General features: G+C 50.6%; 1 protein-coding gene across 1 annotated transcript in view; it reads right to left on the minus strand.

Moving 5' to 3' along the window:
* Positions 1-4,211: 4,211 nt before the first annotated feature.
* Positions 4,212-23,642, minus strand: part of QRFPR (pyroglutamylated RFamide peptide receptor) — a 28,552-nt gene continuing 9,121 nt past the window's right edge. The window contains exons 2-6 of the mRNA XM_059695120.1: positions 15,709-15,867; positions 12,904-12,965; positions 7,574-7,809; positions 5,903-6,000; positions 4,212-4,916 (exon numbers count right to left, since the gene is read on the minus strand). Of these exons, the coding sequence (XP_059551103.1) occupies positions 4,573-4,916; positions 5,903-6,000; positions 7,574-7,809; positions 12,904-12,965; positions 15,709-15,867 (899 nt within the window). The 3' untranslated portion in view covers positions 4,212-4,572. The remainder of the gene's footprint in view (positions 4,917-5,902; positions 6,001-7,573; positions 7,810-12,903; positions 12,966-15,708; positions 15,868-23,642) is intronic.

The following is a 23,642-nucleotide window of genomic DNA, read 5'->3' on the forward strand; positions in this document are numbered from 1 at the left end:
ATAGTTTGCCCACGGCTGCTCTAGATCATGGTGTGTGATCCTTGCAATGCATGTGGAATTCAGTTTGCTAATGTCTTGTTGGGGATTTTGGCATCCATGATCATCAGGGATGTAGGCCTATAATTCCTTTTTCAGTGTCTTTGTCTGGTTTTTGTATCAGGGTAATACTGGCCTCATAAAATATGTCTGGAAGTCTTTCCTCTTTTTCCATTTGGGGGAAAATTTGAGAAGGATAGGTGTTAAATCCTCTGTGGAAGTTTGGTGGAATTCACCTGTGAATTCCTCTAGTCCTAGACTTGAGTCTGTTGAGAGGTTTCTGATGACTGATCCAATCTCCTTACTAGTGATCAGTCTGTTTAGATTTTCTATTCTATCATGATTCAGTCATGGAAAATTGTGTGTTTCTAGGAATTTATTCATTTCTTCCAGATTTTTCAATTTGTTGCCATTTAATTGTTCATACGTGTCTCATATAATCCTTTGTATTTCTTGGGATAAGTTGTAACTTCTCTTTCATTTCTGATTTTATTTATTTGCTCCTCTCTCTTTTTTTCTTATTGAGTCTAGCTAAAGTCTCATCAATTTTGTTTATCTTTTCAAAGTGCCAGCTCTGAGCTTCAGGAATCTTTTCTATTGTCTTTTTGTCTGTTTCATTTATTTGTGTTTTGATCTTTATTATTTCCTTCCTTCTGCTAATTTGGGGCTTTGTTCTTTCTTAGTTCCTTTAAGTGGATTTTGTCAGCATCACTTCGCCTGCCACGCATGGCAACAAACACCCTTTGAAAATAAAGATCATATGGACATAACGTAAATGATTTGGCCATTCCTGTGGCTGGGCACTCGGGTTTGTTTGTTTTTCTATTTTTGAGTTATTGTTTTTATTAATGAACAGGGGTGCACATCATTTTTAACTTTATTAAATATATTTAATATTATTATTAAATATATTTAAAGAAGGTCTATTGATAATGCTTTTTTCCTTGAAAGCCTCCCTGTAGCTACTAGAGATAGAAAGGGACATTTCATAATTATAAACTGGCGGCTCACCAAGAAAGACACGCGTCCTGTGCGCGGCACCTGTAGCGTAGCCGCAGCCCATCAGCAGGCTGGCTGGCGGCTGGAGGAAGCCGGCGCTCGTGGAGGAAGCGGACACATGTGGAGCACAGCAGGAGACGGAGCGCACCTCTCCCAGCAACTGATGACCCACCACATGAGGCGTGGGCACGAGCCAGAAAGGAGACCCTGCGAGGGTGATGAGTGACAGGGGGGAAGGTGACACCTGTCCGTGCACTCACCTGTGCCCTCTGGACCTGCACTAGCTGGTCCATTTGATTATGAACTGCGTCTGGGACCTCTCAGCCTGTGACTCGGGGGATGGGACAGTGCCCCGCTCAGGCCAGGCAGTTTGGCTACATGGTCACTGGTTGGTGTGGCACGTGGTCTCCCCTGGCACCCAGTAGCCACAGGGGCTACATTTTGGCGGCTAGTAGTTCCTTGCTGCAGGTGGCATGGGCTCACTCCAGAAACCCAGGGGGAGTGACTTCTACAAGCAGCAGAAGGGCAGCCCGGCCGGCGTGGCTCAGTGGCTGAGCGTCCACCTATGAACCAGGAGGTCACGGTTCACTTCCCCATCAGGGCACATGCCCGGGTTGCGGGCTTGATCCCCGGTTGGGGGTAAGCAGGAGGCAGTCAATTGATGATCCTCTCTCATCATTGATGTTTCTCTCTCTCTCCCTCTCCCTTCCTCTCTGGAATCAATAAAAATATATTTTTAAAAAAGCAGTAGAGGGATAAAGGGTCTGGTTTGGGTATTGGGACCTCCCGTTGTCCCAGAGCCATTTGGTTGAAAGAGTTGCCTTTCCCACTGAATCGTGTTGACACCTTGACCATATACGTGTGTTTCTACTTCTGGCGTCTCTATTCTTGCGCATTTACATCTATCCTCAGGCCAGTGCCACGCTCTCTTGATCCTTGTCATTTATGATAAGTCTTTAAATAAGGCACATAGCCCTGCGACTTGGCCCTTCTTTTTAAAGTTGTTTGGGACTTAGAATAGCCAGAGGCGGCCTGGCGTGCCTGAGGCTGGTGTCCTGACCCACAGGCGGGAAGGGAGGGGCGTTCTGCAGGCACAGAGCGCGTGTGGCCCCGTGATCCATCATGAAGCAAAGCGCTTGCAGGTGTGCGACACACGTCCTTTCAGGGTTTTGTCTTTTTGCCCAAAGGCTGGCAAGGGGAAGGCTCGGTGTTATCCCTCCTCTCCCACCCAAGCCCCCCTCCCGGATCACACACCCGATGAGGGGAAACCGGACAGAATGAAGAGAGAGAAAAGGGGGAAAGAGCAGATCCCAGGGTGCGAGACCAAGGGGCTGGAGAGACTCAGGGAAGGGAGAGAGGAGGCTGTCCCAGGGCCCCTTTGCGAAGGTGGGGACTCCCCGTGGCCTCACAGCCCGCTCCCCCCTCAGGACTCGCTTCTCCCGCTGAGAGTAGGCGTTCCTCAGCGATGGACTGGACCGCCTCTTCCCAACGTTCACAGCAAAGAGCCATGTCCGATGGGAAGGAGCGGCTGCTGCGGCTTTAGTCTCTGAAGCGGCATTAACACAATGTGCGTGAGGAAGGTCTCCCTCTCCCGGCTGCCAGGAGCCCGGTGGGAACCGCTCAGGTCCTTCCCTGATCGCTCAGGGCTCAGGCCCGGCTGCCAGGAGCCTGGCGGGAAATGCTCAGATCCTTCCCTGATCGCTCAGGGCTCAGGCCTGGCTGCCGGGCGGCAGCGCCCACCCTGGAAGGACGGGCCTCTAACCTCACGTGCTCTTCCCTGAGTCCCAGGGGGAGTGTGCCTCGCGCTTAGGAAAAGGCGCCGGAATTTGCTGATTGAGTGAGAATAACCAACATCAGTGAGTCCGGCTCGTCCCTGACGGCTTCGTGAGATGGAGATAATCGTGGCTGCAGGTGCCCAGCCATCGCAGGGCGCGCCCAGCACGAGGCCAGGACGAGGCCTTTCAGCACGCACCAGCCACCCAGCATCGCGGCCTCCGTGCACCGCCCTGCGCCAGCTGGGCCACTTGGTCGCCCCGTGTCCTGCAGATGCCTTCCTGAAACCACACTCTTCCCCCTTTGCTTCCTGTCATTCGTGCTCATGTCGCCAGAGACAATGAAATGTCCGCCTCGAGAAAGACGCCAGCGGCCGCGTTCTCTGGTTCCCAGGCCTCCCCGGGGGGAACCCACGCGGGAACCTGCAGCTGTGCAGGCTGGGACTCAGTGAGGAGGGAGCGCTCATCTGGGAGGCAGAGGAGGAGCCGAGAAGTGGGAGTTGAAGTGAAGGGAGATATAGGTGAGGCCCAGAGTGGGGCGCCCTGCGGGCCTGCCTGCCCCTTTCGCGGGGCCATGATGGGCGCCGTGAATGCCATGGGCGCGGGGTTGATTCTCTCCTCTGCTACCTGCGCCAACAGCCCCTCCTGGAGCCAGAAGCCTTTCATCCCGCTGGTAAAGAGCAAAGGGCTCACAATGCAAACATTCAGGGTAGCTTGGCCTACCATGTCACCCTCAGAAGAGACTCCTTCTCCTTGCGAGTGGAGAACCCGTTACAATGTGGGCGTGAGTGGCAGTCGGGAAGGCAAGGACCAGCCTCAGAAAGGGAGGGGGGCAGAGGGAGGCCTGAGAGCCAGGGGCTGGGACAGAGCTCAGAACACGGCCATCTGCTCGCAGCCACTGTTCCCACAGGAAGTAGTGAGCGTGGGGGTTACGGGGCGGGCTCATGGGCACAGCGGTGGTGACTGGTGGGACCACCAGAAGCTCAAGCCCAGCCCTGGCCAGACCAGCTCAGCAGATAGAGCATCGGCCTGCGAACCACAGGGTCCCAGGTTCGATTCCCGTCAAGGTACGTACCTTGGCTGCAGGCTCCCCCCCGCCCGGGCCCTGGTCAGGGCGTGTGCAGGAGGCAACCAATCGATGTGTTTCTCTCACATCGATGTTCCTTGCTGTCTTTCCCTCTCTCTTCCACTCTCTCTAAAATCATGGAAAAACATCCTTGGGTGAGGATTAAAACAAAAGAAGCAGCAGCAGCTCAAGCCCAGGTGCCTGCCTCTGCATCACTCACCTGCCGCCTGCTGCTCCCCGTCTTCCTCGGCATTATCACCATTGGGCAGACCTGGCCGCCAGCAGCGTCCCCAAGCTTCAAGTTCAAGCGGCCCTGGAATTACATGCTCGACTCTTACTCAAGAAGGAAGATGCCATTTTTATTTTCTCATCCAGTTTCAACAACACAGAAAAGCCACGTCACGTTGACTGGAGGGGAGACTACCAGCCACGCGTGTACGAGACTTTAAATCCACACGAATGATCCACAGGATGGGTCACTCATTTCTCAAAACTGTGCGTTCATGGTTAAGGTCAGATTTTTATGGGGAAATGACTCAAGGTGACTCCGTTTCATCACTCGACCAGTGAGAGAAGTCTCTGGCCTGTGCTCACAGTCACTTCCCTCCCGATGGAGATGTGACATTCATGATGAGGGCGCTGTGGCCACGTGCACCAGGGCCTGACGCAGCTGCTCCGGCCCAGGACGCGAGGGGGCGGTCACCGGGGCCGCCGTGTCTCCTCGGGCAGGTCGCACAGCTTGACCTCGATGTGGCCGTGGCTGAACGCCTCGCCCTTGGTCTCCTCCGCGGCGTCCTCCCTCCGGCCCCACGCGGCTCGCTTCTGCGTCATGGCCGTCCCCGAGGGCCCACGCCGCCGCCATGCGGGGGACAGGGTTTCCCTCACCACGCAGCAGCACACGGCGGCCAGGAAGTTCTTTTTGAAGTTCTCGTTCATGAAGGCGTAAACGATGGGGTTGCAGATGGTGTTGGCGAACCCCAGGAATTGCACGACGGCAAAAGTCATCTTGATGGTGACCTCGTCGTGCTCCTCCTCGAAGCTGCCTGGAATGAGAGGCACATTGAGAAGGCGCATCTGTCTTAATGGCCCGAAAACGAAACCTCTGCGTCTCATCCGCCTTTGGGTTCATGTCTAAGGTCAGATTTTTATGGGGAAAGGACTTAAGACAGCAAGGAGCATTGGTTCGCACTTGGGCGAGTGGCTGAAGGTGTGGGAACTGCTCCAGGCCGCTCTCGGGGGAGCAGGGGTGTCACAGAACACAGCCCTGTGAGGAGCTTTCATTCCCAGAACAGCCAGGCTGACCACCACGCTGGGCCCAGCAGACATGGGGCTCATGCATCCAACCGGACTGCAAGCTGCAGTTACCCTGGGAGTCGTGGTTGCTCTGCAAACGTTCCCTGCTACAGAAACGCGGTCATCCGAGGACCCCGCCACGTCGGAGGCCGTGGGGAGACTTCCGAAGGGCGGGAATGCACAGGTTACTGAGTTCATGGGGCTCGGGGCAGGGCTCTCGCTGGGGACAGAGGCTGCCTCCACTCCCGACACCTGTGTGACTCGGGGGCGCAGAAGGCACAGCATGGAGGGAGGGTGTCAGAGTGTCCCTGGCTCGTCTGTAATTATTAAAGATGTGGTCACGGTCAGACAGAATTCTCTGCCATGGAATGGTCTAGCCCAGTGGTCGGCAAACTCATTAGTCAACAGAGCCAAATAGCAACAGTACTTCTTCAAAATAGACTCACCCAGGCCGAAAATCGACTCCTGCGCATGGGCCACAAAGTTTCAATCACACTGTACATGCGCGCCCACACGTGGTATTTTGTGGAAGAGCCACACTGAAGGGGCCAAAGAGCCGCATGTGGCTCGAGAGCCGCAGTTTGCCGACCACGGGTCTAGTGGCCTTGCAAACACGAAAGAAACCCATTCAACATTCGGTACTTGATGGGCCCCGCGCACAGCGACACATTCCCAGGTGCGTTGTGCATTCCGGCGGGAGACGCAGCAGGGCCCGTCAGGGGAGGCCCACACTCACTGTATTCCACCAGCATGTGCAAGACGTGGAAAGGAGCCCAGCACGCGGCAAAGAGGGCCACCACGGTCACCATCATGGCCACAGCCCGCTTCTTCTTCCTGGGCCCACGGGGACACAGTGTCGGTTAACCTCTCCCGGGCAAGCGTGTCGGCTCGATGGCAAAGCTAGTCAATCAAGCCGGAGCCCGGACCGCTAACCATCGTTCCACCGACGTTAAAACAGAGTTAACGATCAGTTCAGTGTGGGCTGCCCATCACCTTCCCGTCGCCATCACCCTACCCCCACACCTCTCGCATTATAAACACCCTCGGACGTGTGCGCAGAGGGGGCCGGCCTCCCGCGGGTTGCTGGGCACGGGTGATGTCATTGGTCTTCCCAGCAAGCCTTTGACGGATGCAGAAACGGGGCCCCGAGAAGGTCAAGTAACCTGCAAGGTCAGGCTGGCCAGTAAGGGGTTTAAAGGAATCAGGGCTCCTCGTGTTTAAATTTAGGCAGCCTGACTTCTGTGCCTAAGCTCTTATTCTTTTACATGGAAGGCCACTCGCCCCTGTGATAGGAAAATACCAATATTTATGAAATATGGGCAGCCCCAAGATATAATTAAAATGTAAACCTTTATTATATCTTTAAGGGATATCATTAACCAGGATTTCAAACTAGTTTTCTCCATTACTCCCGTAAAGGTGATAAGCAGGTGCAAGCAATCGGCTCATCCGCCTGGTGCTTTAAATCTATACAAGTCCATAGTCATTATTTCTCATTTCCACGTGGCAGCCCTTTCTTCCCAGGAGGGAGGGGAGCTGAGTCCAGGGACGTTCCAAGCTGCTGAGCATCTCCTGCACTGAGGGAGGATGTCTTCCTACAAACTGGGCACCAGGGGGCGCTGCGCATGTGAAGAAATGCAAAAGTCTCCTCAAACCACTGGACTTCTTACCAGGTTTTGTTTTATTTTTGTTTTTAATGGACATTCCGTGTCGATTGTAAAATGAGCCATAAGTTGCATTTTAAATTTTCCGCTAATGAATGCAATCAAAAAGCAATGCCCTTTGGTAAAGATAAAAGATATCAATAACTAAAGAAAATAGCACGTTCTGGCTTCTCAAGGATTTTCCTAAGTATCATCTCACATATTTTAGCGTCGTGCCTGGGTGGGAGGCAGGAGGGACGGACTCCGTGCTCCCTGGGACCAGTGAGGAAGGCGGGGCCGGAGGAAGGAGACTTCTGGGCATCGCGGGGCTGTGAGTGGCAGGGAGGGGAGTCCACAGCTCTCCCACCTCGTCCTGCTGACATATCGACGGAACAGACACTGTCTAAACCCCGAGGAAGCTTCCATCTGAGAGGGTGCATGTGGGGGCTGGTGAGCTTGCTCTTTCTTCCTGCCACACATGGACCCTCAAAAGCGTACAGAGAGCTCATCCCTACACGCGAAGGACAAATGGCACTAACAAACGCACTCCAGAACTCTGAGGTCCCCGGTAACCGTCCCGTCCAGCACAACTAATTAAAAACATTTGAGCCTGGCTCAGTGCTTGAACGTCCACCTAGGAACCAGGAGGTCACAGTTCGATTCCCGGTCAGGGCACACGCCGGGGTTGCGGGCTCGATCCATGCAGGAGGCAGCCAACAAATCATATAGATACGAAACTGAGGAGAATCTTTCATTAAACCGACCTGGCGATTTTTGACATCTCGTTTCCATGGATGGTTCGAAGCACCGAGCTGTCCCCCACTCTCCTGTGGATCCAGAGTTCGTAACCGATCTTACTGTACAGGCTGAGCATCACCAGCAGCGGCAGGAGGAAGAGGATGACGAGGATGAAGGTGGTGTAGACCTTCTGGTGCACGGGGCTGCTCCACTCCTCCAAGCAGCAGACGTGCTGCTTTTCGTAGAGGAAGTCGTACTTGATCTTTGGGATGAAAAGGGCTGGGTGAGGAGAGCCAGCAGCCAAGGACCACGGGGATGCAGACCCTGATGTGGTTACCATGGGGACATGCCTCAAACGACATACAATTTGTCCTTTTGTTCTGAACTGTGGGGGTTTTCCCCACGTTGCTGCTTAAATTCTTCGGAGATTTAATACTTTCTTTTCTATTTTAAGTGGAATTGAGGTCCAAAGCCTGTTGGCTTTCTATCTCTCTCCACTCTTCACACTCTGGTCATAAGTTTTCAATGGGGTACAAGAATACTTCAATGACCGACATATGAATGAAAATACCAGTTACAATGTCACCCCAATAAATTTAATAAAACAAGAGATTCTGAGGTGAATGAGAAAGTGGGATCCAAACTGATATAAAAATATTGCTGATATAAAAATATTCAGACTCCCTGATAAGCCTTTGAGGGGTGTATTTTATAGAAAGTCAATGTCTGTGTATTAATACCATTTCTGACAGACTCATCTCATCAGTTCAGATGTATTGCTAGTAACAATATTAAGAAAAAGAGCAATGCTAATAAGAGACAACGTAAACATTTAGCATGTATTCAAACATCATTTTTCTGGATAATAGGAATAAACGTTAGGGAATTTATCAAAGCGACTGTCATTTTACCCACTCTGGCACTTCTCAGATGGAAGATACTTAAGTCTTAGCCGTCCTTCCGCCTCCATCCCCAACAGATTTTATCTCCACTCTTCAGTGCCAATTGAAGGGGGTGGTGGGGGCGGGGGGGGTTGTATATTCACCAAAGATAAACTTCACGCTCTGATCTAGACATTATTTACAGACACAACTAACTGAAATGAAAACACTCAGTGAAGAGTAAGTTAAAGATCCAGACTCCCCGGGAACAGGACATCAAAATGAAATCCACCTGACTCCATGCAGAGGGCACCAGCAGGGCCAACCACGGCGACTGCTCGCTGGCATGTCCTAGCGCAGCACAGGTGGCTGGCCGACAGGGACAGGTGCGCTCTGGTGGAACGACCAGTTGCTATGACGAGCACTGACCACCAGGGGCAGACACTCAATGCGGGAGCTGCCTCCTGGTGGTCAGTGCACGCCCACAGGGGGAGCGCCACTCAGCCAGTGCCACTCAGCCAGAAGCCAGGCTCACGGCTGACGAATGCAGTGGCGGTGGCGGGAGCCTCTTCCACCACCAGGGCAGCACTGAGGATGTCTGACTACCGGCTTAGGCCCACTCCCCAACTAAGCCGGCAGTCGGACATCCCCTGAGGTCTCCTGGACTGCGAGAGGGCGCAGGTTGGGCTGAGGGACCGCCCCCCCACCCGAGTGCACAGATTTTGTGCACCAGGACTCTCGTTGTCCTATATGTCAGCCCTGGGAGGGAGCCTGCAAGAAGAAACCGAGGGGTCGGTGGTGCTTTACGGCACCAGGTGGCAGTGCCAGCCTCAGTCAGGCTCGCACACACTGGCTCTGATAGAATGTAGGCGCGAGAAGGAGGCTGCGGGATGCATATAAATACAGTTATTTGCTTTGAAGAATGAACTCATACTTTTTCCTGACAGAAAGCAAATTTGATTTGGCTGCTCTACCCGGCAGCAAGCACTGGGTTTGTCACTTAGATTATGTGTATTTTCTACAAACTAAATTAGTTCTATAGATTTAAAATCTATTTGGAGCATGTACTACAGTAATTGTATTTATTTTTGTTAATCCTCACCCAAGGACATTTTCCCATTGATGTTTAGGGAGAGTGGAAGAGAGAAGGGAAGACAGAGAGAAATATCCATGTGAGAGAAACACATTGTTGGTCTCCTGCACGCACCCCGACCAGGAGCCTGCAACCAAGTACATGCCCTTGACCAGAATCAACCCCAGATCCCTTTGGTCTGCAGGCCAACGCTCTATCCACTGAGCCGACTGGCTAGGGATAAAATAATTGCATTTTAAAAGCAGACAAATCTCCTAGAGTTCTGTGGGCAGGAAATGGACCCCACAGTGGGAATGAGTGAGGCCGTTTCTGAACGGGGCCCCTCCGTGTGGGTTTCCTGTGGGAGAACAGGCCTCGGAGAGGGGGCGGGTCACAGAGTGCCGGAGCCCACGCTTCCGGAGCAGCCACCGGAGCAGGAGCAGCAGCCGGAACCTGGGCAGTTTTCTCGTGGAGACATCCGTGAGGTAAAGGCTCAGTCACAGGCCACAGTCACACTCAGGGGCACCTCCTCTCCTGTCCCCACTCTGCTCCGCAACCCCAGGAGAGAGGGACAGGTGAGGAGGCAGAGAAGTAGGGGATGGGCATCCCCTCTCCAGCGGGCCGGGTGCTGGACCCACAGCAGCTCCCACCGGGGAGGGAGACGTTGCCAACCCAGGAGGATTCGGGCTGATGGGGTCGTGACACCGAGCTGGACACGTTAGCGACAAACTAGCACTGTCCTGGCGGTGAGGTGACCGGGGGAGCGCCAGGCCAGCGCCAGGCTCCGTCCTGCGTCCCACCAGGTAGCAGGGAATGGAAGGAGCTGGCCTCCTGCCCGCGTGTTGGAGCGTCTCTCACTCAGCATCCACTTAGGTCGAGAATCAAGCCGCATGCTCCCGGACAGAGACGTGCAGAAAAGCGAAACGGGCCATTCTCTCACCTCATCTACAAAATAAACTCCCAACGGGCTACAGGTTCCGTGCAAGGCCTAAGGCCTGAAAGCATAAATCTCCGAGAAGAAAGCACAGCAAGTAACTATCGGACGTCCATCTGCGTGATATCTGTTTGGACACATCCCCTCAAGCAAGAGAACAGAATAAAAACAATCAATCGGAACTGCACCAGACTGAAAGCTTTTGCTCAGCGAAGGAGACCACCAACGAAGGGACAAGACCACCAACCGACTGGGAGAGCTTATTCACAAATGGTATGTCCGATAAGGGGTTGGTCTACAAAACAGAGAGTAAACTCACACAACTCAATCACACACACAAAAAATAACAATCCGATCGAGAATTGGCCAGAGGACGTGAAAAGGCATTTATCCAAAGAGGACATACAGATGCCAGCAGACCTAGGGAAAGAGGCTTAACAGCACGAATCAGCAGGGAAAGGCAAGTCAAACCCACAGTGAGATGCCACCTCACGCCTGGCAGAGTGGCTACCATCAGGAAGTCCACAGACACATGTGCTAGGGAGGATGTGGAGCGAAGGGAGCCCTTGTGCACTGCTGGGGGGAGTGCTGACGGGTGCAGCCACCGTGGGAAGCAGGATGGCGATTCCTCAAGCTACTAAAATAGAATTACCCTATGACCGAGCAATTGCATTTTTGATATTTACTCAAAAAAACAAACATTGCCGAAACCGGTTTGGCTCGGTGGATAGAGCGTCAGCCTGCGGACTGAGGGGTCCCAGGTTCAATTCCGGTCAAGGGCATGTACCTGTGTTGCGGGCACATCCCCAGTGGGAGATGTGCAGGAGGCAGCTGATCAATGTTTCTCTTTCATCGATGTTTCTAGCTCTCTATCTCTCTCCCTTCCTCTCTGTAAAAAATCAATAAAATATATTTTAAAACACACACACACACACACACACACACACACACACACACACACAAACAAACAATGAGAACACTGATTTATCTGCAGCCCTACATTCACTGCGGCATTCTCTACAATAGCCAAGGTAGGGAAGCAGCATAGGTGCCCATCAATAAATGAGTAGATAAAGAAGTTGAGGTGGCCTGGCCAGCGTGGCTAGGTGGTTGAGCATTGACTTATGAGCCAGGAGGTCACGGCTCGATTCCCAGTCAGGGCACATGCCCAGGTTGTGGGCTCCATCTCCAGTAGAGAGCATGCAGTAGGCAGCCGATCAATGATTCTCTCTGATCATTGAGGTTTCTATCTCTCTCTCCCTCTCCCTTCCTCTGTGAAATCAATAAAGACATATTTTTTAAAAAGAAGATGAGGTATATGTGTACAATGGAGTACTACTCAGCCACAAAAAGAATGAAATCTTGCCATCTGTGACAACATGGATGGATATCGAGGAATCATGCTAAGGGAAATAGTACTAGGCAAAGACAAAAACCATGTGAGTTCATGTATATGCGGGATTTAAAAACAAAACAAAACATAACCAGTCTCATAGGAACAGAGACCACAGGGTGGTTACCAGACGGGAGGGGAGAGTAGGGTGAGCAGGGGAAGGGGAACAGAGTCAACAACATTGTGAGGAGTGCACAGGATGAAGATGACACCAGAGTCAGGGGGTGATCACATTCTAGGGCCTAAAAATCCCTATATTGTACACCTGAGACTAATATACCCAATCTAGTTGGTATAAGATTGCATACCAACTAGATATTTTTAAAATAAAATTTAAAAAATAAAAATAAATAAATAACGCCAGGTTTTAAGTGGACCCTTGTCTGAGGCACATCTGACACCCTTGCTGGTGGACGTCGCATGCTGTGTTGATTTCAAAAGCACAGAAGGACGCACAGTTTAAACATTGTCTCAGGGAGTCCTGTGCGCTGCGCTACCTGACCTGGGTTTGAAGACCAGTGTCTGTGCTGGACACGCCCCCAATGGGCGGGGCCACTAGAAACCAGCGGGGCCCCGCCCCCTCTGTGACTCCCCAGGCAAGGCGGGGCCCAGCTGACCAAGAGGCTGGATAAGACAATCCCCCCACGTTTCCAATTCAAACTGCAATTTGTCACTGAATAGAAGACAGGTGAGGAAGGACTTAGGACAGAGAATCAACTAATAAGTAGATAATCGATCACAATTTTTTTATGTGACTTTAAAATAAAAATATTTGGAGTGACCCCCGGACGCTCACGACCTGACTGGCCACGCAGGACCCTCGGCGAGCCGCGTCCAGCTGCAGGAAGATGCAGACCCTGACCCTGGCCCGTCTGACCCACGGAAGGTCAAGGAAGTGCGAGATAAAACAGCGGGGAAATCTGAACACGTGTTATCTGAGTCCGGTTGGAAAACCGCGAGTGAAATCATTGAGATCACGCAGATTCGCTGAAATCTCTTGCAGGAAGGAAAAGGATTTCAATCAAGAGGGCGGGACATTCTCCTAGTATCAATATCAGCCCGCGCCCTGAACCCACCTCGAGCCGCTGCACGTGCCACATGGGGGCTCCCACGATGACCGCCACCAGCCAGACCACACCTGTAACAGGGCACAGTCATCAGAATACGACTCAGCCAAGCAAAACACGTCGTGCCCAATCCTCTAAGCATACACACTCCAAGGCCCCGTGCACCCCGTCACCTCCCCAGGAGCCGTGCAATGGTCTCCTTGCGTGTTCTCACCTCCACCCTCTCAGCCCCCCTCAAAAGTGCTGGTGGAAGAGTCTCCCTAAAACACATTTCCCATGTTTGAACGTCAGTAACTGTCCCATTGCCTCCAAATAAGACCCGACTCCTTGACAAGGGCCTTTGTCATCTCACCCACCTCCTGCTTCCCTCCTACATGTCAGTCCATGTTCTGCGCACCGAGTCCCCTCCTGGGCTACAGAGCTGGCTTCCGTCCCTGCACCGGAAGGCACCGTGCTGCTCCGCGCCTCCCTGCTGGCCTCCCGGATCGGCACCTGCTCGCACGCTCTCTGTGCACTCCTGCTCCAGGACCTGACTCAGAGCTACCTCCTCTAACAGAGCTTCCCGGGCCACTGCCCTGTCCAGCCAGAACAGGCCACCTGGATTCTCCCAGCCAAATAGGTGCTGGTTGGATGAATGAAAAACTGAAGCATGACACAGATCACCCTCTACAATTTCTTCTCGAAGAGGAAAGTCCGTTTACCTTCACCGCCCTCAGATGGGCACTCTTTTCCTCTTTACGTAACAAACACAACAGCAGAAACCGGGAGGCTGTTGGGAGACTTGCTTCGAAAGGAGCAAGAGAATCTTCAGAGCCTGGGACGGGCCGGAACCAAGAGCCCAACATCTACTTCAGGGAAAACTTCCTGCTCCCACGCCTCTGCTCTTTCCATATGAGCAGGACCAGTAGGGACACCGTGGGTTGTCTTGGGTTCAAGGAACCAAGGAACTGAGACTCACTTAAGCCACATCGGGTTTTTTATAAGGACACACACCACCTGGCACACTGCCCATAGAGCCTGTATGATTCAAGACAGTTCTCTCTCTCTCTCTCTCTCTCTCTCTCTCTCTCTCCCCCCCACCTTCCCCTCCCTCTCTTTCATCCCTCATTTCTCTATCATCTATCTGTCTCTCTACCTATTATCTATTTATCTATCTATCTATCTATCTATCTATCATCTATCTATCATCTATCTATCTATCATTTATCATCTATCTATCTATCTATCATCTATCATCTATCTATCTATCATCTATCTATCTATCTATCTATCTATCTATCTATCTATCTATCTCTGCACATGGCCAGGTACATCTATTCTACCCCACTCTTCACTGTATTATGTTACCTTGTGTCCAGTCATTTCTCCAGCCACCAGTAGTGTTTGGGCGGAGTTGAGTCTAATTGGCCTAGCTCAGTGCCAATCCCGGGTGCAGGGCGGGCTCAGGGGCAGACACCTAAGGCCAGGGGAACACTGCGGAGGGGTCTGTGAGCTCTGAGCAGGGAAGTCTGGCATCTGCTGCTGGGGCAGGTGCACAGCCATGGCCGGAGGTGGGAGAGGGTCCTGGGCGCTCTGAGCAGGACCCGCCTGGACTGCCTGTTACCAACTTGTGCTTTCAGATGGCGAGCCCGCTCTGCGCCTTTCCTTTTTAATAACTCCGTCAAGTGCGGCGCTCCGGGCCCTCCATCCACACCACCCGCTGCCTCTAGATGTCCTGATGGTGAACGGCTGCCAATTACTAAAAGCCAAGAGGCCTTTGAGTTCTTTGTAGGAAGGATGTGACATACATTTGGGATGAACTAAAACGAGCAATTTTGTCCCGCCTGGTTTGTCTCCTTGAAATGAGTGGCTTTCGGAAGCCCTGGGCCCCCCGGAGAGCGCGAGAAAGGCTGGCCCCGCTCTCCCATCCGGCATATCGCTCTCTGGGTGGTCACTTTGCTAGTAGCTGCTCTGGGAGAGCGGAGCTTGTTTCGCCTAATGCACTCCACGCTGCGAGGGGTCTGGGCTGTAAACGGCTGGATGCAATGATGGGGAGAGTCCCCCCTGTGACTGCGGCTCCGGGACAGGATGTTTCCCTCCAGGGCCCGCTCGACAGCCTCGTGGATGGACGCAGGAAGCCAACTGCCCAGTGGCTGTGTCTGTCAGGGCCAGCAGCACCCGCACCAGTGTCCCCGCGGCCCAGCCTTCTGGGCAGCACCCCTGTTCTCCGCTTTTCTAAACACACTTTTCCTGCCCCTGTGCGTACTGGGCATCGTAGCCACCTCTGGGGTCGGGAAGTCATAAGGACTGTTCCCGCAGCCCTGCCACCATGGGCTGGCTTAGGTCACACCAGCCCGCTGGGAAGGTTGAGCCCTAAACCGAAGGGGCACATCTGGAATGAGAGGCATGGTGCTGGGATGGGCCCGGAGGGGAGGGGGAGGGAGAGGGGGATGGGGAGGATGGGTGGGCCCAAGGGGGAGGGGGAGGGGGAGGGGAGGAGGAGGAGAGGTTGACCTGGAGGGGAGAGGTGAGGGTGAGTGGGCCCAGAGGACATGGGGGAGGGTGGCGTGGGCCCAAGGGGAGGGGGGAGGGGGTTGGGCCAGAAGAGAGCAGGAGGAAGAAGGGGGAAGAGAAGGGGGGAAGGGAGAGGGGGAGGGTGGGGTGAGCCCGAAGGGCAGGGGGGAAGGTGGGGAGACAGAGAGGACTGAAGCCAGATCACCTTCCCTTTGCGCCCATGCCCTCACCCCCTCACCCCCATGCCCTCACCCCCTCACCCCACGCCCTCACCCCCTCACCCCCTCACCCCCTCACCCCCTCACCCCCTCACCCCCTCACCCAGCGTGGTGAAGGCCCTGCGGTTGGTGTAGCGGCACTTGGCTCGGAGCGGGTGCACCAGGCCTTGGTGCCGCTCCACGGCGATGCAGGTCAGGGTGAGGATCTCCGTCACCACGGCCGTGCACTGGGCGAAGGGCACCATCTTGCAGACGAAGGCACCTGCGGCCGGGAGACAAGGGACACCTCAGAGGGGGAACGCTGGGGAGGGAGACAAGGGACACCTCAGAGGGGGAACGCTGGGGAGGGAGACAAGGGACACCTCAGAGGGGGAACGCTGGGTCTGCGTGGGGATCCGTTCATGCGGAGCCTCCGTCAAAGGCTCTGTCTGCAGCTACACCACAGAGCGCCGTGGCCCAGAGGGTGCCCGCGGGCAGGTGGCTCCCTGAGGGGCTTCTGAACTCCCAGGCTGGGGGACCCAGGAACGGAGCGGTGACAGGGCCTTTGAGACGGGCAGCAGCAGGCGGCCTGGCCCTCCCTGCAGGAGAAGAGGGGGGTGTGGGGGCAGCCTTCTGGGCCCCACAACCTTTGGTCCTTCCCTCGGGGGCCTGCCAGTCACACACAGGACCAACTCTCCCCAAAGACGCCCACACCCCATTCCTCTGCTCTGCTCCTCTGACCTCCTGCCCGAGACTCGAGACTCGGTCTGGTCACCCAGTTCCTCCCTCAGCGGCTTTCACTTTCTCTGTCTTAAGCCCAGGCCCGTGCGGTACACACGGGGGCTCTCAGTGAGCCCGCCCTGAGCGAGCCACAGGAGGCTCTTAGCCACACAGGGGCCTCCCTTCCACCTGGGAAACGCCGCCTTCCCGTGATCCCGCCCCTTCTCCTGCAGCTCTCAGGGAGTTTCAGACACACCAGCCACCATTTCCCTACGAGTTTTCCCAGCGGCCCCAGCCGCTCCTCAATGGTCCAGGGGGACCCCGTGCACGGGGGGGGGGGGGGGGGGGGGGGCTAACACAGAAACCTTACGACTGCCCTGTCTTCCTGAGTCTAAACACCCTCTTCAGTGACTGTGCCTTTAAAGTTCACACCTTTTGTGCTAGAGTTTCCAAATGGTGGCTTTACATTGAACTTGGAATCACACTTGAAACGAAGGGGGCCATGTAATAGTTTCTGTGGCTCTGAGATTCCTGTGACTCAGGGAAAATGGATTTAGGTGTTGCTCCCAATACTGCCCTTCTCTGAAGCTCCAACCCTGGTCCAGTTCCCCAAATCCTAACCCTGCCCAGAGTCAAGGCCTCTCTTGCCTGGCGCCATCGTTTAGATCAGTGGTTCTCAACCTTCCCAATGCCGCGACCCTTTAATACAGTTCCTCATGTTGTGGTGACCCCCAACCATAACATTATTTTCGTTGCTACTTCATAACTGTAACGTTGCTACTGTTATGAATCGTAATGTAAATATCTGATATGCAGGATGGATTTTCATTGTTACAAATTGAACATAATTAAAGCATAGTGATGAATCACAAAAACAATATGTAATTATATATGTGTTTTCCGATGGTCTTAGGAGACCCCTGTGAAAGGGTCATTCGACCCCCAAAGGGGTCGCGACCCACAGGTTGAGAACCGCTGGTTTAGATGCTAAATGCAGGAATTTCCTTTCGATATTAATACATTTTGTGGTTTGAACACTGCTCCTACTGTGAATGAAGTGGCTTTACTTCAAATCCTGTTTCGTATGTGATACTTGTGTAAATGAGCATGCGAATACATTCTTTACCTGCACATTCATCCTCTCTTTGGAATTTTGGTGAGAATTTCTTGTATTCTTTCAACCAAGTTGTGTTGTTATTTTCTTCAGGTGGACAGTCCAAGGTTAAATGAGCATCAGAAGAAACGTTCCGCGCAGTGGACACGGAACCATCATCACACAGCTCAGGCATAACTACCCCAACAAATGAGAATGACTGTCGCAGTGGCGTCTCCTTGTAGCGCTATCCATCTTGTCCATCGTAATCGCGTGGGACATTGGTCCCCTGACTGCCTGGTGTCATCTGATTCATCCGATCTCGGTGGTAGGTGCTCCAAAGCCCAATGCCCCCCTCTGTGAAAAGGGACGGATAAGACCCACCCGTCCCGTGAGTACGTGTGAGCACTTCACACAGTGGGATGAGCACCCAGTACCAGGTATGTGCTTGAATAAATGCCAGCTTTTTGTTATCATCAGGCAGCCAGGCTAAAGCGCTGAGCTCAGGGTGGCACAGTGGAGGCTGGCAGGTTGCTTGTGGCTCACCTGCCCGGCGCAGGACACCTCGTTCTATGAGCTTATTTCCCAGTGACGGTGCCACAGCGCAGAGGAGAGGTGCCTTCCTGAGGGCACGCAGCTGTGTGTGACCCCATGGAGCCGGGCCCAGGTCACGACGCCCTGTCTCAGTGCAGCTCTCGCCCATTTGCTCACACGCCACCTGTTCCATAGTCCGCGGGACAGGTCTGCACCAAGCCCTCGTTCTACTCTCTGTCATCTTGCCCCCGTTATGAATCCAGACAGCACTCGTCCAACGCACTACTTCTCACGTTTCTCCAAGCAACTTGCTCAGAAGTCGCCAACACTGGTCACATCCAAACTTGGTCACATCCCCGAATCCGTCCATGTCCTGCATGGAACTGATCTCGGCTGAAGGTCCGAGTTCTTCTAAAACGCAGGTAGGTGCTCTTCCGTTCCCTCCTCATTTATCTTGATCTTTGCTCCTATTCTAACCTGCTCTGCTTGCCCTTTTTAACTCGGGGATCATTTTTCAAGGTTGGTTTTGTCTCTGCCCTTTAGGACATGTCAACCCCGACCCTCCCTTCACGTTTAGCTCCTGTTTCTGGTGGCTCTTCAGTGTGCTCCCTCTACACCTTAGCCTTCCCAGTGGACTCGTGCAGGTCTAAGTTGTTTTGCAAGAATGTGTCCTTTGTGACATTTCTTCCCATAAATGGCAGCCTGTGAGAAGTGCTGGCCAAGTGGCTCCACTGGTGGAGTGTAGTCCTGTACACCAAGAGGTTGGGGGTTCAATTCCCGGTCAGGGCACATGTCCAGGTTTTGGGTTCAATCCCAGTTCAGGGATCAGGGAACATATGGGAGGCAACCCATTGATGTTTCTCTCTCTCTCCCTCCCTCCCTCCCTCCCTCCCTCCTCCTTCCTCTCTCTCTCTCTAAAAATCAATAACAACATATCCTCAGGTGAGGATTAAAAAATAATAATAAAAATAAACTGGGATAATCCTAGAATTCCTGGTGTAGGGCACTGTTTCTTGGGATGCCCTTCCCTTTTTTCCCTCTGGGGCCGTCAGGTTGTAAGTCAGTGTGCTTCTCGGAGCCTGCCTAGAAAGGCTAGTTCTTGTATTTTCGTTGTCCATCTACCTGCATTTCTCAACCTCAACACAATTTCCTCTGGTGCATGAACTCTGCGCCCTGTGGGCAGGTGAGGTAGGCGCCCCTCCTGGGGGACAGGCAGACATAGGTCCTCCCAGGGTTGAAAGAGCCAGTGAAGATGAAGAGGGTTGAAGGTAGGCGGTCCAGTGCCCACCAGGTCATGAGCGACCACGGAGCACAGCTTAGACGCTGCTGCCGACCTCTGAGCACCCTTGGCCCCTGCTTGCTCCTCCAGCTTCACACCGATCTTGTGTGCCGCCAACATCCTTCTAGTACATTCCCTTCTCAGCGGTTCTCAGAACGAAGTGAACTTACTTGACATCCTTTTTGTTTGTTACTTTTTCTCTAGCAGGTACGTTGCCTAAAGTGCAGAGTAGGCTGGTCAATGCTCCTTCTGACAGCACAGTCCAAATCTGACGGTTTCAGTTTGCCTCCATCGTTGCTTCCATTTCTACTTGAAAACTGCAATGGTTCCCCTTTGCCTACTGGATCGGATTAGAAGCAAATGCTTTGGTTTAATCTTTATCACTCTCCTGCCTTAACTTGCTTATGCAGTTTTATTTCCAGAAGGTAAACGCTCTTCTGGGCATGAATGGTGTCCACTGACCTATACTCACACCGCCTTCACCTCCCATCACACACAGTGCAGGCCTCAATAATTTAAATAGGAATAAGAGCTCATTATTTCTGAAAATAAGGCTTGGAAATAGAAAACAATTGGGCCAGTATTTGTTTTCACTCCAGTGTAACAGTGACTCTCAAAAGGATTCAAGTGAAAAGGACAGAGTGAAACGAACAGAGTACTCACATGCAGGGAAGATGAAAATCTTTCTTAGGTTAATTTAGAAAATGGCATAATGAGCTATAATTGCATGAAAGCATCTAATGATGATACCCACTCTGAAGAATTTGTTCCAAGGTTGAGTAAAAGATAACAATGTGAGTTGATTTTGTTCTTCTTTCCTAGCTCTTTAAGATGTAATATTAGGTTCCTGGGATTTGAGGAAATAATAAAAATTAGAGCAGAATAGAATGAAATAGAGAACAAAAATACTATATAAAAATTAATACAACAAAGATCTGGTTCTTTGAAAAGATTAATAAAATTGACAAACCCCTGGTTAGACTCACTAAGAAAAAAAGAGAAAAGACCTGGATGAACAAAATCAGAAATGAAAGAGAAGTCACCAAGACATCACAGATATACAAAGGATCATACTAGAGCCGTGGTCGGCAAACTGCGGCTCACGAGCCCCATGCGGCTCTTTGGCCCCTTGAGTGTGGCTCTTCCTAAGCCTTAGGAGTACCCTAATGAAGTTAATAACAATGTACCTACCTATATAGTTTAAGTTTAAAAAATTGGGCTCTCAAAAGAAATTTCAATCGTTGTACTGTTGATATTTGGCTCTGTTGACTAATGAGTTAGCCCACCACTGGCCTAGAGTATTATGAAACACTACCTGCCACCAAATTCAATACCTGGAAGAAATGGGTAAGTTCCTAGAAATATATAACCTTCCTAGACGTAATCATGAAGAAATGGAAAATCTCAATAGACGGATAAATACTTAAGAAATTGAAACAAACATCAAAATCCTCCCCCCAAAATAAAAGCCTAGGACCAGATGGCTTCACCAGTGAATTCTACCAAACATTCAAAGAAGATTTGATACCTACCCTTCTCAAACTCTTCCAAAATATTGCAGAAGAGGCAATACTTCTTAACACATTTAATGAGGCCCATCTAGCCCTGGCACCATAGCACTAGAAAACTACAGACCAATACCTCTAATGAATATGAATGCAAAAATCCTAAACAAAGTACTAGCCAATCGAATACAACAATACATTAAAAAAAATAATACACTATGACCAACTAGGGTTCATTCTAGGGGCACAAAGATGGTTCAACCTATGCAAATCAATGTAATACACATTAATAAAACAAAGGATAGTGAGCATATGATCTTATCAATAGATGGAGAAAAGGCATTCGATAAGATACAACATCCATTTGTGATTAAAACACTCAATAAAATGGGTATAGAAGGAAAGTACATCAACATAATAAAGGCTACATATGACAAACCCTCAGTCAATATCATACTCAATGATGAAAAACTAAAAGCTTTTCCTCTAAAATCAGGAACAAAATAAGGCTGTCCATTCTCATCACTTTTATTCAACATAGTTCTGGAAGTCTTAGCCAGAGCAATTAGGCAAGAGAAAGAAATAAAAGGCAGCAAAATCGGAAGGAAGGAAGGAGTAAAAGTGTCACTCTGCAGATGACATGATCCTGTCTATAGAAAACCCTAAAGGTTCCACCAAAAAACTATTAGAAACAATAAACAAATACAGTAAAGTTGCAGGATACAAAATCAATGTACAAAAATCCACTGCCTTCCTTTATACTAACAATAAAGTTTCACACAAAAAAGAAATGAGAAAAAAAAATTTTTTTTGCAATAGCAACAAAAATAATAAAATACTTAGGAATAAACTTAACAAAGGAGTGAAGGACCTATATTCTGAAAACTACAAAACATTATTAAAATGCTTTATTTAAAGGGATTGAAAAAGACACAACAAAATGGAAAGACAGTCCATGTTCATGGATTAGAATAATCAACATAGTTAAAATGACCATATTACCCAAAGCAATATACAGATTTAATGCAATCCCCATCAAAATCCCAATGTCATTCTTTGAAATAATAGAATAAAAGTCATCAGATTTTTATGGAACCACACAAAAAAATACCCTGAATAGCCTAAGCAATCCTGAGAAAAGAAATTAAGCCAGAGGTATCATACTACCTGGCTTCAAATTATACTACACAGCTACGATAACCAAAACAGCATGGTATTGCCAGAGAAACAGACACACAGACCAATGGAACAGAAATGAGCTCAGAAATAAAACCACATGTATATGGGCAAACCTTTCTTGACAAAGGAGCCAGAAACACATAATGGAGAACAGAAAGCCTTTTCAATAAATGGTGCTGGGGAAATTGGAAAGCCACGTGCGAAAGAATGAAACTAGATTACAGTGTGTCCACGGGTACAAAAATTAATTCAAAATGGATCCAAGACGACTTAAATATAAGATCCAAAACTATAAATTACATAGAAGAAAACATAGGTATTAAACTTATGGACCTTGGTCATAGAGAACATTTTATAAATTTGACCCCAAAGGCAAGGGAAGTAAAGGCAAAAATATGTGAATCAAACTAAAAAGCTTCTGCACGGCAAAAAAAACTGACACCAAAACAAAAAGGCAACCAACCTGAATGGGAGAGGGTGTTTGCAGACAGCAGCTCTGACAAGGGGTTAATATCCAAAATGTATAAAGAACTCACCCAGCTCAATACCAAACAAACACGCAATCCAATTAAAAAACGGGGAAAGAACCTGAACAAACACCCCTCCCAAGGAGACATACAAACAGCCAACAGATACAGGAAAAGGTGTTCAACCTCACTGGCAATTAGGGAAATGCAAACCGAAACTACAGTGAGCTACCACCTCACACCTGTTAGAGGGGCCATCACCAACAAGACAAGCACTAACAAGAGCTGGAGAGGGTGTGGAGGAAAGGAACCCTCATTCACTGCTGGTGGGAATGTCAACTGGTACAACCACCGTGGAAAACAGTATGCTGGTTCCTCATGAAATTAAGAATAGAGTTACCATATGACCCAGCAATCTCTCTTCTGGGTCAAAAAATTCAAAAACATTTATTCACAAAGATATATGCACCCCGATGTTCACTGCGGCATATTTTTTAAAAATATATTTTTATTTATTTCAGAGAGGAAGGGAGAGGGAGAGAGAGATAGAAACCTCAATGATGAGAGATGCCCACCCCCTTTTGGGATCAAGCCGGCAACTGGAATTGAACTCGGGACCCTTCAGTCCCCAGGCCAACACTCTATCCACTGAGCCAAACCAGCTAGGGCCACTGCAGCATTATTAATGGTGGCCAAGACATGGAGATAACCCAAGTGTCCTTTGATAGAGGACTGGATAAAGAAGATGTGGTACATATATATTACTCGGCCATAAGAAAAGATGAAATACTGCCATTTGTGACCACATGGATGGACCTTGAGAATAGTATGCTAAGTGAAATTAGTCAGTCAGCAAAAGCTAAGAACCATATGACTTCACTCATATGTGGGATATAACATGGAAACTCATAGACACAGACAACAATAGGGTGGTTACCAGAGGGAAGGGGAGTGGTTAGATAGTATAGGGGCTGAGACATATGGTGACGGAAGATGGTTTGTCTTTGGGTGGTGGCCACACAATGATGTATACAGATCATGTACCATAGAAATGTGCACTTGGAACCATATGATCCTATTAACCAATGTCACCCCAATAAATTAAAAAAGCATAAATGGACATTTACAGTTTTTTATTTTTATTCATTTATTTATTTATTAAACCTATTTTATTGATTTTCTACAGAGAGGAAGGGAGAGAAATAGAGAGTTAGAAACATCGATGAGAGAGAAACATTGATCAGCCGCCTCCTGCACATCCCCCACTGGGGATGCGCCCGC

This window comes from Myotis daubentonii, chromosome 5, assembly GCF_963259705.1.
Source record: "Myotis daubentonii chromosome 5, mMyoDau2.1, whole genome shotgun sequence".
NCBI lineage: Eukaryota > Metazoa > Chordata > Mammalia > Chiroptera > Vespertilionidae > Myotis > Myotis daubentonii.